Source organism: Scyliorhinus canicula, chromosome 16, assembly GCF_902713615.1.
Source record: "Scyliorhinus canicula chromosome 16, sScyCan1.1, whole genome shotgun sequence".
In the NCBI taxonomy this organism is placed as follows: Eukaryota; Metazoa; Chordata; class Chondrichthyes; order Carcharhiniformes; family Scyliorhinidae; genus Scyliorhinus; species Scyliorhinus canicula.
In genome coordinates, this window is record NC_052161.1 from 163,956 (window position 1) to 177,732 (window position 13,777).

At 52.2% G+C, this 13,777-nt stretch overlaps 1 protein-coding gene across 3 annotated transcripts in view; it reads right to left on the reverse strand.

Moving 5' to 3' along the window:
• sh3pxd2aa (SH3 and PX domains 2Aa) overlaps nt 1-13,777 on the reverse strand; it is a 367,257-nt gene that overhangs the window by 23,532 nt on the left and 329,948 nt on the right. For all 3 annotated transcript variants that reach the window (XM_038822069.1, XM_038822070.1, XM_038822068.1), the window contains 2 exons: nt 12,561-12,610; nt 431-550 (listed from right to left, as the gene is read on the reverse strand). In XM_038822069.1, the coding sequence (XP_038677997.1) occupies nt 431-550; nt 12,561-12,610 (170 nt within the window). The remainder of the gene's footprint in view (nt 1-430; nt 551-12,560; nt 12,611-13,777) is intronic.

The window sequence follows — 13,777 nt, forward strand, 5'->3', positions numbered from 1 at the left end:
TAGATGGATCAGATTGGTGCCAACAGCATGGGGTCCAATCCCTGTTCAGGCAGGAGTAAAATTGGGACTTGCTCCCTTAACCGACCTGTGGTGGAGATCCCGGCCTGGGGAGTGGAAGCTGCCTTCAGGCAGAGAACTCGAGAAGAGCAGATTCTATGTAGCAATTAATAGATCTATCTTTGTAATGTCAGCTATTTAAAGTGTAATTTACAGCTCATTTTCACCACAATCTGTCTGTTATAACTCATTTATAATTCATTGTGATTTTGGGTTGATTGTTAAAGCAGAACTTATAAAAATTGAAATCTTGTTCATTTTTGTTGGGAGCTATTCCGTATTATTGGTCTGGACAGGGTCATAACATTTTGCAATAAGAATTGAACTCTCCGATGCCAGATTCTATTGGAGATTGTTAAAACATGCTGTGTACCTCAGCTTTCTGCCCTCCACGGAAACTAATTCCATCGGCAATGCGTGTCTGGAATTCTGCAATGGTGTAGTACTCCACTTCAACAGCAGGTGGCTCTGGGGGCTTTGGCAGCTGGAAACCCTGCTCAACACAAAAAAACAACATTGGTTAAAAGCTTCGAAATCAATCTGGGATTTTCACAACCTTTATTGTAAAATAACATTTTTATTTCCTTGACTCTATTTTTAAAAGTCCTTATATATATATAAAATTCCAGAATTTAAGGGTGCGATTTAACCAAATGATTTCTAAGGTTGCGATTTAATGGAAAGGTTTCTAAGTTGGTAGGGAGCAGCAACTCCCGCTCGACCTGGCGATCCCATCACCGATATCTAACGTTAATTGAGCCACTTAACGAGGCCCCATGACGGTCCCGCTGGCTGATTCGCTGGGACTGCGCCCGCCAGCTCCTGCCAACGAGGGAGAGAAGCATTTAAACCAATCCCGCAGAGCCATTCCCACACAGCACGGAGCCATGCCACTGAGACGACCAGCCCCACCATTCGGGGATACCGGCCTAGCCAGGTTGTTGGGCACAGCAGTTAAGTGCAGACGGGATGCCCTGTTCCCCCAAGGGGCTCAGAGGGTCAGCCACAGGGCAGCCAGTGTCACCTGGGAGTAAGTGGCAGCGGCCGTCAGCTCAGGAAGCGACATCAGGAGGACCGACACCCAGTGCCGTCAGATTAACAACATCTACCGGGCCACACGTGGCTGGTACCGGCCCTGCCGCCTCCCAGCCCGCCACCCCACCCCAGCCCAGCCCGCCACCCCACCCCAGCCCAGCCCGCCACCCCACCCCACCCCGCTCCCGCAGCCCAGCCCGCCCCCCCACCCCAGCCCAGCCCACCCCCCAGCCTGCCACCCCACCCCACCCCACCCCACTCCCGCAGCCCAGCCCGCCCCCCCACCCCAGCCCAGCCCACCCCCCAGCCTGCCACCCCACCCCACCCCACCCCCGCAGCCCAGCCCGCCCCCCAGCCCTCCACCCCACCCCAGCCCACCCCCCCACCCCAGCCCAGCCCACCCCCCAGCCTGCCACCCCACCCCACCCCACCCCGCTCCCGCAGCCCAGCCCGCCCCCCCACCCCAGCCCAGCCCACCCCCCAGCCTGCCACCCCACCCCGCCCCCCCACCCCAGCTCGCCCCCCCACCCCAGCCCGCCACCCCACCCCACCCCGCTCCCGCAGCCCAGCCCGCCCCCCACCCCAGCCCAGCCCACCCCCCAGCCTGCCACCCCACCCCACCCCACCCCGCTCCCGCAGCCCAGCCCGCCCTCCACCCCGCCACCCCACCCCAGCCCGCCCCCCCCACCCCAGCTCGCCCCCCCACCCCAGCCCGCCCTCCAGCCCAGCCCGCCCCCCCACCCCGCTCCCCCAGCCCAGCCCAGCCCGCCCCCCCAACCCCAGCCCAGCCCGCCCTCCAGCCCAGCCCGCCCCCCCACCCCAGCCCAGCCCGCCCCCCCACCCCAGCCCAGCCCGCCCTCCAGCCCAGCCCGCCCCCCCAGCCCGCCCCCCCACCCCAGCCCGCTCCCCCACCCCAGCCCAGCCCGCCCTCCAGCCCGCCACCCCACCCCAGCCCAGCCCGCCACCCCACCCCAGCCCGCTCCCCCAGCCCAGCCCGCCCTCCAGCCCAGCCCACCCTCCAGCCCAGCCCGCCCCCCCACCCCAGCCCGCTCCCCCAGCCCAGCCCGCCCTCCAGCCCAGCCCGCCCCCCCACCCCAGCCCGCCCCCCCACCCCAGCTCGCCCCCCCACCCCACCCTGCTCCAGCAGCCCAGCCCGCCCTCCAGCCCGCCACCCCACTCCCCCAGCCCAGCCCGCCACCCCACCCCAGCTCGCCCCCCACCCCAGCCCGCCCCCCCAGCCCAGTCCGCCACCCCACCCCACCCCAGCCCCCCCCACCCCAGCCCGCCCCCCCACCCTAGCCTGCCCCCCCCCCCAGCCCGCCACCCCACTCCAACCCGCTCCCGCAGCCCGCCCCCCAGCCTGCCACCCCACCCCAGCCCGTCCCCCACCCCAGCCCAGCCCGTCCCGCCCCCCAGCCCGCCCCCCCACCCCACCCCAGCACGCTCCCCCAGCCCACCCCCCAGCCCGTCCCACCCCCCCACCCCAGCCCGCTCCCGCAGCCCACACCCCCACCCCAGCCCGCTCCCCCAGCCCAGTCCACCCCCCTAACCCCAGCCCACCCCCCACTCCAGCCCACCCCCCCCAATTCAGCCCGCCAACCCACCACCCCCCCCCCCCACCCAAGTTCGCCCTCTCCAATGACCCTGCGACTGACACCGTCCCCGCCAGCACCATACTGTGTCTCGGACCACCGCCCATGTCCAGCTGTGCTGTCCAGGCCTCCACCCCCCCAACCCGGGCACCACACAAGAACAAAGAAATGTACAGCACAGAAACAGGCCCTTCGGCCCTCCAAGCCTGCGCCGACCATGCTGCCCGTCTGAACTAAAATTTTCAGCACTTCCGGGGTCCGTATCCCTCTATTCCCATCCTATTCATGTATTTGTCATGCTGTCCCTTAAATGTCACTATTGTCCCTGCTTCCACCACCTCCTCCGGCAGCGAGTTCCAGGCATCCACTACCCTCTGTGTAAAAAACTTGCCTCGTACATCTCCTCTAAACATTGCCCCTCGCACCTTAAACCTATGCCCCCTAGTAATTGACCCCTCTACCCTGGCAATCTGACTATCCACTCTGCCTATGCCCCTCATAATTTTGTAGACCTCTATCAGGTCGCCTCGCAACCTCCGTTGTTCCAGTGAGAACAAACCGAGTTTATTCAACCGCTCCTCATAGCTAATTCCCTCCATACCAGGCAACATTCTGGTAAATCTCTTCTGCACCTTCTCTAAAGCCTCCACATCCTTCTGGTAGTGTGGCGACCAGAATTGAACACTATACTCCAAGTGTGGCCCAACTAAGGTTCTATACAGCTGCAACATGATTAGCCAATTCTTACACTCAATACCCTGGCCAGTGAAGGCAAGCATGGCGTATGCCTTCTTGACTACCTTCTCCACCTGTGTTGCCCCTTTCAGTGACCTGTGGACCTGTACACCTAGATCTCTCTGACTGTCAATACTCTTGAGGGTTCTACCATTCACTGTATATTTCCGACCTGCATCAGGCCTTCCAAAATGCATTACCTCACATTTGTCCGGATTAAACTCCATCTGCCATCTCTCCACCCAAGTCTCCAAACGATCTAAATCCTGCTGTATCCTTTGACAGTCCTCATCGCTATCCGCAATTCCACCAACCTTTGTGTCGTCTGCATTTTCCTCCAAATCATTTATATATACTACGAACAGCAAAAATCCCAGCACTGATCCCTGCGGAACACCACTAGTCATAGCCCTCCAATCAGAAAAGCACCCTTCCATTGCTACTCTCTGCCTTCCATGACCTCGCCAGTTCTGTATCCACCGTGCCAGCTCACCCCTGATCACATGTGACTTCACCTTTTGTACCAGTCTACCATGAGGGATCTTGTCAACGGCCTTACTGAAATCCATAGAGACAACATCCACTGCCCTACCTGCATCAATCATCTTTGTGACCTGCTTGAAAAACTCTACCAAGTTAGTGAGACACGACCTCCCCTTCACAAAGCCATGCTGCCTCTCGCTAATATGTCCATTTGCTTCCAAATGGGAGTAGATCCTGTCTCGAAGAATTCTCTCCAGTAATTTCCCTACCACTGGTGTAAGGCTCACCGACCTGTAGTTCCCTGGATTATCCTTGCTACCCTTCTTAAACAAAGGGACAACATTGGCTATTCTCCAGTCCTCCGGAACATCACCTGAAGACAGTGAGGATCCAAAGAGTTCTGTCAAGGCCTCAGCAATTTCCTCTCTTGCCTCTTTCAGTATTCTGGGGTAGATCCCATCAGGCCCTGGGGACTTATCCACTTTAATATTTTTCAAGACGCCCAACACCTCGTGTTTTTGGATCTCAATGTGACCCAGGCTATCTACACACCCTTCGCCAGACTCAACATCCACCAATTCCTTCTCTTTGGTGAATACTGATGCAAAGTATTCATTTAGTACCTCGCCCATTCCTCTGGCTCCACACATAGATTCCCTAGCCTATCCTTCAGTGGGCCAACCCGTTCCTCTTGCTTTTTATGTATGTGTAAAAAGCCTTGGTATTTTCCTTAACCCTATTTGCCAAGGACTTTTCGTGATCTCTTCTGGCCCTCCTGACTCCTTGCTTAAGTTCCTTCCTACTTTTCTTATATTCCATACAGGCTTCGTCTGTTCCCAGCCTTCTAGCCCTGACGTATGCCTCCTTTTTCTTTTTGACGAGGCCTACAATATCTCTCGTTATCCAAGGTTCCCGGAATTAGCCGTATTTATCCTTCTTCCTCACAGGAAAATGCCGGTCCTGAATTCCTTTCAATTGACGTTTGAAAGCCTCCCACATGCCAGATGTTGATTTACCCTCAAACATCTGCCCCCAATCTAGGTTCTTCAGTTCCTGCCTAATAGAACATAGAACATAGAACGATACAGCGCAGTAGAGGCCCTTCGGCCCTCAATGTTGCACCGACATGGAAAAAAACTAAAGGCCATCTAACCTACACTATGCCCTTATCATCCATATGCTTATCCAATAAACTTTTAAATGCCCTCAATGTTGGCGAGTTCACTACTGTTGCAGGTAGGGCATTCCACGGCCTCACCACTCTTTGCGTAAAAAACCCACCTCTGACCTATATCTATTACCCCTCAATTTAAGGCTATGTCCCCTCGTGATAGCCACCTCCATCCGCGGGAGAAGGCTCTCGCTGTCCACCCTATCTAACCCTCTGATCATTTTGTATGCCTCTATTAGGTCACCTCTTAACCTTCTTCTCTCTAACGAAAACAACCTCAAGTCCATCAGCCTTTCCTCATAAGATTTTCCCTCCATACCAGGCAACATCCTGGTAAATCTCCTCTGCACCCGTTCCAAAGCTTCCACGTCCTTCCTATAATGAGGCGACCAGAACTGTACGCAATACTCCAAATGCGGCCGTACTAGAGTTTTGTACAACTGCAACATGACCTCATGGCTCCGGAACTCAATCCCTCTACCAATAAAGGCCATCACACCATAGGCCTTCTTCACAACCCTATCAACCTGGGTGGCAACTTTCAGGGATCTATGTACATGGACACCGAGATCCCTCTGCTCATCCACACTACCAAGAATTTTACCATTAGCCAAATATTCCGCATTCCTGTTATTCTTTCCAAAGTGAATCACCTCACACTTCTCCACATTAAACTCCATTTGCCACCTCTCAGCCCAGCTCTGCAGCTTATCTATGTCCCTCTGTAACCTGCAACATCCTTCCGCACTGTCTACAACTCCACCGACTTTAGTGTCGTCTGCAAATTTACTCACCCATCCTTCTGCTCCCTCCTCTAGGTCATTTATAAAAATGACAAACAGCAACGGCCCCAGAACAGATCCTTGTGGTACGCCACTCGTAACTGAACTCTATTCTGAACATTTCCCATCAACCACCACTCTCTGTCTTCTTTCAACTAGCCAATTTCTGATCCACGTCTCTAAATCACCCTCAATCCCCAGCCTCCGTATTTTCTGCAATAGCTGACCGTGGGGAACCTTATCAAACGCTTTACTGAAATCCATATACACCACATCAACTGCTTTACCCTCGTCCACCTGTTCAGTCACCTTCTCAAAGAACTCGATAAGGTTTGTGAGGCATGACCTACCCTTCACAAAACCATGCTGACTATCCCTAATCATATTATTCCTATCTAGATGATTATAAATCGTATCTTTTATAATCCTCTCCAAGACTTTACCCACCACAGATATTAGGCTCACCGGCCTATAGTTACCGGGGTTATCTCTACTCCCCTTCTTGAACAAAGGGACCACATTTGCTATCCTCCAGTCCTCTGGCACTATTCCCGTAGCCAATGATGACATAAAAATCAAAGCCAAAGGCTCAGCAATCTCTTCCCTGGCTTCCCAGAGAATCCTAGGATAAATCCCATCAGGCCCCGGGGACTTATCTATTTTCACCTTGTCCAGAATTGCCAACACTTCTTCCCTACTCACCTCAATGCCATCTATTCTAATAGCCTAGGTCTCAGCATTCTCCTCCACAATATTATCTTTTTCCTGAGTGAATGCTGACAAAAAGTATTCATTTAGTATCTCGCTTATCTCCTCAGCCTCCACACACAACTTCCCACCACTGTCCTTGACTGGCCCTACTCTTACCCTAGTCATTCTTTTATTCCTGACATACCTATAGAAAGCTTTTGGGTTTTCCTTGATCCTACCTGCCAAAGACTTCTCATGTCCCCTCCTTGCTCATCTTAGCTCTCTCTTTAGATCCTTCCTCGCTTCCCTGTAACTATCAAGCGCCCCAACTGAAACTTCACGCCTCATCTTCACATAGGCCTCCTTTTTCCTCTTAACAAGAGATTCCACTTCTTTGGTAAACCACGGTTCCCTCGCTCTACCCTTTCCTCCCTGTCTGACTGGTACGTACTGATCAAGAACACGCAATAGCTGTTCCTTGAACAAGCTCCACATATCCAGTGTGCCCAACCCTTGCAGCCTACTTCTCCAACCTACACATCCTAAGTCATGTCTAATGGCATCATAGTTGCCCTTCCCCCAGCTATAACTCTTGCCCTGTGGGGTATACTTATCCCTTTCCATCACTAATGTAAAGGTCACCGAATTGTGGTCACTGTCTCCAAAGTGTTCACTTACCTCCAGATCTAACACCTGGCCTGGTTCATTACCCAAAACCAAATCCAAAGTAGCCTCACCTCTTGTTGGCCTGTCAACATATTGTGTTAGGAAACCCTCCTGCACACATTGTACAAAGAACGACCCATCCAATGTACTCGAACTATATCTTTTCCAGTCAATATTAGGAAAGTTAAAGTCTCCCATAACAACTACCCTGTTACTTTCGCTCTTTTCCAGAATCATCTTCGCCATCCTTTCCTCTACATCTCTAGAACTATTAGGTGGCCTATAGAAAACTCCCAGCAGGGTGACCTCTCCTTTCCTGTTTCTAACCTCAGCCCATACTACCTCGGAAGAAGAGTCCCCATCTTGCACCCTTTCTGCCACCGTAATACTGTCCTTGACTAGCAGCGCCACACCTCCCCCTCTTTTGCCCCCTTCTCTGACTTTACTAAAGCACCTAAACCCCGGAACCTGCAACAACCATTCCTGTCCCTGCTCTATCCATGTCTCCGAAATGGCCACAACATCGAAGTCCCAGGTACCAACCCATGCTGCCAGTTCCTCTACCTTATTTCGTATACTCATGGCATTGAAATAGACACACTTCAAACCACCTACCTGAACACTGCCGCCTTCCTGCGAAGTCAAATCTGTGCTCCTGACCTCTCTACTCTCAATCTCTCGCACCCCAAAACTACAATCCAGGTTCCCATGCCCCTGCTGAATTAGTTTAAACCCCCCCAAAGAGTACTAACAAATCTCCCCCCCAGGATATTGGTGCCCCTTAGGTTCAGATGTAGACCATCCTGTCTATAGAGGTCCCACCTTCCCCAGAAAGAGCCCCTGTTATCCAGAAATCTGAATCCCTCCCGCCTGCACCATCCCTGTAGCCACGTGTTTAATTGCTCTCTCTCCCTATTCCTAATATTGTTATAATTAGCCTTCCTCCAATTTAGCACATTCACCCTAGGACCACTCTTATCCTTGTCCACCAGCACTTTAAAACTTACTGAATTGTGGTCACTGTTCCAGAAATGCTCCCCTACTGAAACTTCTATCACCTGGCCGGGCTCATTCCCCAATACCAGGTCCAATGTAACCTCTTCCCTAGTTGGACTGTCTACATATTGTTTTAAGAAGCCCTCCTGGATGCTCCTTACAAACTCTGCCCCGTCTAAGCCCCAAGTGAGTCCCAGTCAGTATTGGGGAAGTTAAAGTCTCCCATCACAACAACCCTGTTGCTTTTACTCCTTTCCAAAATCTGTCTACCTATCTGCTCCTCTATCTCCCGCTGGCTGTTGGGAGGCCTGTAGTAAACCCCCAACATTGTGACTGCACCCTTCTTATTCCTGATCTCTACCCATATAGCCTCGCTGCCCTCTGAGATGTCCTCCCGCAGTACAGCTGTGATATTCTCCCTAACCAGTAGCAACTCCGCCACCCCTTTACATTCCCCTCTATCCCGCCTGAAACATCTAAATCCTGGAACGTTTAGCTGCCAATCCTGTCCTTCCCTCAACCAGGTCTCGGTAATGGCAACAACATCATAGTTCCAACGACTAATCCAAGCTCTACGTTCATCTGCCTTACCTGTTATACTTCTTGCATTAAAACATATGCACTTCAGGCCACCAGACCTGCTGTTTTCAGCAACATCTCCCTGTCTGCTCTTCCCTAGAGCCATACTGGCCCTAGTTCCTAGTTCTCCCTCAATTTTTTCACCTTCTGACCTATTTCTCCAGTGCCCACCTCCCTGCCATACTAGTTTAAATCCTCCCTTGTGACACTAGCAAACCTCACAGTCAGGATATTTATGCCTCTCCAGTTTAGATGCAACCCGTCCTTCTTATACAGGTCACACCTGCCCCGTAATTGCTCTCAATGGTCCAGATAACTGAAACCCTCCCTCCTACACCAGCTGTATAGCCATGAGTTTAGCTGCTCTATTTTCCTATTTCTAGCCTCACTGGCACGTGACACAGGGAGTAATCCCGAGATTACAACCCTAGAGGTCCTGTCTTTTAACTTTCTGCCTCGCTCCCTGAACTCCTGCTGCAGGACCTCATGCCCCTTCCTGCCTATGTCATTAGTACCAATATGTACCACGACCTCTGCCTGTTTGCCCTCCCACTTCAGGATGCCCACTACCCGTTCAGAGACATCCTGGACCCTGGCACCAGGGAGGCAACATACCATCCTGGAGTCTCTTTTATGTCCACAGAAGCGCCTATCTGTGCCCCTGACTATAGAGTCCCCTATGACGATTGCTCTTCTGCGCTTTGACCCTCCCTGCTGAATATCAGAGCCAGCCATGGTGCCACTGCTCTGGCTGCTGCTGTTATCCCCTGGTAGGCTATTCCCCCCAACAGTATCCAAAGCGGTATACCTGTTCGAGAGGGGGACAACCACAGGGGATTCCTGCACTGACTGCCTGCCCCTTCTGTTGGTCTCTGCCTGCACCATGTTGAATGATGCGTGCGCCTCACAATGTCCTCCCCGTGTTCCCACAGGAGAAGTTGGCCCAGTACAGACGGGAGGTCGCCCAGGCAGGTGGCGGGGTGCCGGACAGCAGGATCCTCATCGCTATGAAAAACGGCCCCTGGAGGTCGCAGGTTGGCCGAGGTCAGATTGGTAACCAATGGAGGGGTTGGTGTTTGGCACCGGGCGTCACACACGAGTTGTTAATGCCAGTCAGAACGATCTTTCTCTTTCTCTGAGGACATCACCATATTCGTGGCACAGCTGCCATCCCCACTCGCCACCAGCGCAGAGACACCTCAGTAAGGGCAGTAGTGGACAGGCTTCTGCGGCACAATCTGGTGAGCACCACACAGTTGCTGATGCACATCAGGAGGAAGCAGGAACGTTCTGTTCTGGGCCAACTTCTCCTGCGGGGACATGGGGAGGCTATTGTGAGACGCACGCACGAACGTTCAGGCGAGACACCAGTTGGAGGTCTACTGAATCCCAAGACCCAGCTGCGTCCCAGACAGATGCTGAGCCTCTGGCCCAGGTTTACCCGGAGCTGATGCAGTAGATAGGGAGCGACTGTGATATTCAGAGGGTGATGTCAGCAACACTCCAGCAGGTCGAGAGTCGATTGGAGGAATCCCAGAGGTTATGGACACAGGCGATAGTGCCGACAATGCGAGGCAGAGGCCAAGGCTCAATCCAACTTCCCCTCCATCCCGTGGTGACCCAAGGGGCCTACAGTCACTGACCAGGAGGAGACGCTGGATATCAACCGTGAGCCACCATATGAGTGGCGATGGTGTCTACCAGTCCCCCCCCCCCCCCCCCCCCCCCCACCCAGCCACCCCACACACACACAACAGCGCCCCTTGCAGTCAGCCCGCGGAACAGGGTGTAACGGTGAGGCATGTGTTGCTGGTGAGTGGGCCGGGGCCCTCCATCCCAGGGCTCCCAGAGGACTTCCGGCAGGGGCATCGAAGGCGACAGGACGCATTAAGTAACTGGCTGCCTCCACCTCTGACGTGCATCCTGGGGACACACCTAGATGCAGAGGTAGAGCACGGAAGGCTAAGCAGGTCAAGGATCAGAGAGGGCACTGTAGGAAAAAGAAGGTGGTGGGGTGAGGAGGGAATGGGGTGGGGGGGGTGAAGGGCAGCAAGGTAGCACAGTGGTGGGCAGCATGGTAGCATAGTGGTTAGCACAATTGCTTCACAGCTCCAGAGTTCCAGGTTCGGTTCCCGGCTTGGGTCACTGTCTGTGCGGAGTCTGCTCGTTCTCCCCGTGTGTGCGTGGGTTTCCTCCGGGTGTTCCAGTTTCCTCCCACAGTCCAAAGATGTGCAGGTTAGGTGGATTGGCCATGGTAAATTGCCCTTAGTGTCCAGAAATTTCCCTTCGAGTTGAGTGGCGTTACTGGGTTATGGGAATGTGGTGGAGGTGTGGGCTTGGGTGGGATGTTCTTTCCAAGAGCCGGTGCAGACTCGATGGGCCGAATGGCCTCCTTCTGCACTGTAAATTCTATGATTCTAGAAGTAAAGTTTGAGAGGGGCATTTTATTCTACCTGGATTGAGAATTATGCAAAAATGTGAAGGCCACCTGGTCAATTGGCCCATGCGCACAGGACAAAAATCCTGGTTGACTGAGGCTTTAATTGGCTTAATTGAAACTCTGTTGTCAGCGGGTGCACTATCAATCCCCATGCACACCTGCTGACCATAATATGGCACGATGACGTCTGGGTGGTGCACGGCTGATGTTTTCTCGTGCAGATACGTTCTCGGTTGGGTCGGTTGCGTGTCTGAATGCAGCACGTAGAATTCTGGCCTAACTTTCCCAGCTTTTCCCATTTCCCTTAACACCTTCGGTTCACAAAAGTCTACCAATCTCAGGTTTAAAATTAATAATTTATTTTGCATTAATTGCCATTTGTACCTCTTGACCTGTTACCATCCCCCACTCCTACTCTATTCCCCAACCCCCGTAAATCCTCTCCTCCTATCCTGCCTCCCACTCATCCTACCATGCATGCCAGACAATCCTTACCATCTGACCTGGCACGAGTCCTGCCCTACACACCCCACCTGTCTCATTTCAGGACAAGCTTGAGCACAATCGGCATGGGTGGACACTGCCGGCCAGAGTGACCCCTGAGTTGAAGGCCCTCACTCTATTTGAGGAAAGAGCCTTTGAGCTGGCTGGAGAGGAGTAAAACTGCACTTCTGCTGAGAGTGAGGTGGGGGCAAGAGACAAAAGTGAGGAACCCCCCCCAGTAAATCCAGTCATGGTGTGCCATCCTCATGAGTTCAGTTTCTGCTATCCTCATGTCCTGATGGACAAGATGGACCAATTAGAAATTAGCACTGCATGGCAATGCAAGCGAAACCAGCACAGTTAGGTCAGTTAGTGGAGAGTGCAAAGTGAACTAGGAACTAAATCTTCAAATTCAGCTTGCACAGTGCAAATGGAATCAGATTAAGTGAGCAGACATACTGAACATAGAAGTAAAGTGAAGAGGTCGCAGCACTCCACTGTGATGGGCAGATATCTGCAACATTTGATAATGGGATGTGAGTGCTGCTGGCAAGGCCATCACTTTGCTTCAGCCCGAGTGGAGAAGGTGGTGCTGAGCCATCTGCTTGGCCTGTAGCAGTCCACCTGGTAAAGGAACACCCACCTTGCTGTCAGAGTGTGAGTTCCAGGATTTTGAGCCAGTCACAGTGAAAGAACAGCAATATATTCCAAATCAGGATGCAAAGTGGCTTAAAGGGCAACTTGTCTGTGCTTGCTGCCTTAGCATTTCTGGTGGTCCAAGTCATGAGATTGGGAGAAGCTGTTGAAAAAGTTTATTGTTGATGTGACAGGAAGTTAGAATGTATACATACCAGGCTGATCTCTCTGCGTGGCGGAGGCTTCTGCCTTAGGTTTGGGGAACCTGTGAAAAAAATAATAATTCTGTACAGACCGAAGAAACAGTTTTAACCACAAGACAGATTGAGGCCTCTTCAGATGACAAGAAGTCTGCTCATATTCCAGAATACTGTGTGGAAATGATATGCCTTGATGTATAGTGGGAAATATTTCTGAGGGTTGGGCATTGGACACTCAGTATTAGTTGGTGGCCTGTGAAGGAGCTGAAATCCAGTGTGCTCACATCAACAACACGGAAACAAATGAAGTGCAATCACTTGAAATTTCATAAATACAAAGGCTCAGAAATTCTGCTGTGCAGCGAAACAGCCTCTGAAGCTTCAGTGTGGCTGGGAGAACTTGCTTCATTATGAACTGGAAATCCGCATTGGTAAAGGTCAAAATAAAAATGGACTTGCAGAGCCACAGCTGAGATTGTGACACGTGCAAATAAAAAGACCATCATCTGTTGAAGTCCCATCACAAGACTGGTTTGTCCTAAACAGCCAACACCTGGCCTCCATGCAGCCTAATAGCTGGTCCCTAAACAGATTGTTAGATCATCACCAAATTAAATTTTTAAAATATTCTCTCCTGAATGGGGAACTGGCAGTAGGAAAGTTAGGATTGCTGCCAAGAACTGGGCCACAGCAATGATTTAAAAAGTGGCAGAATTACCTCACTAATTGGATTTAATGCGGAACGTCTAAGACATCTCAACAAGCAATTTGTTTTATGCATTACCGATGAGCAGGGCTGTGATTTATCGTCAATTTATTGCCAGCCTGGATTTTCACATCTCTTTAATTTTCCAGCTACATTATTTTCTTTCCATTGTCCTGATGTGAGGTTTATTGTATTTCATTTTGAATTTCACCTACCCAATACCCAAGTATATTCAAATCCTCCTGTGATTATTCAGTTTAGCTTTACTGCTTACCAACTTCATTCATTTTCCATCAACTCTGAGTACTTTGCATCGGTATTCACAAAGGAGAGGGACACGTTGATTGGTGGTGTCTCAGAAGGATGTGAAAACACTCTAGAACACGCCATTATTACGAGGGAGGAAGTGTTAGGTGGGCTGTAAAGGATTAAGGTAGACAAATCTCCAGGGCCAGTTAGCATCTATCCCAGATTGCTTAGGGAGACAAAGAGGCTGGGCCTCGAACAGAAATCTTTGTTTCCTCGA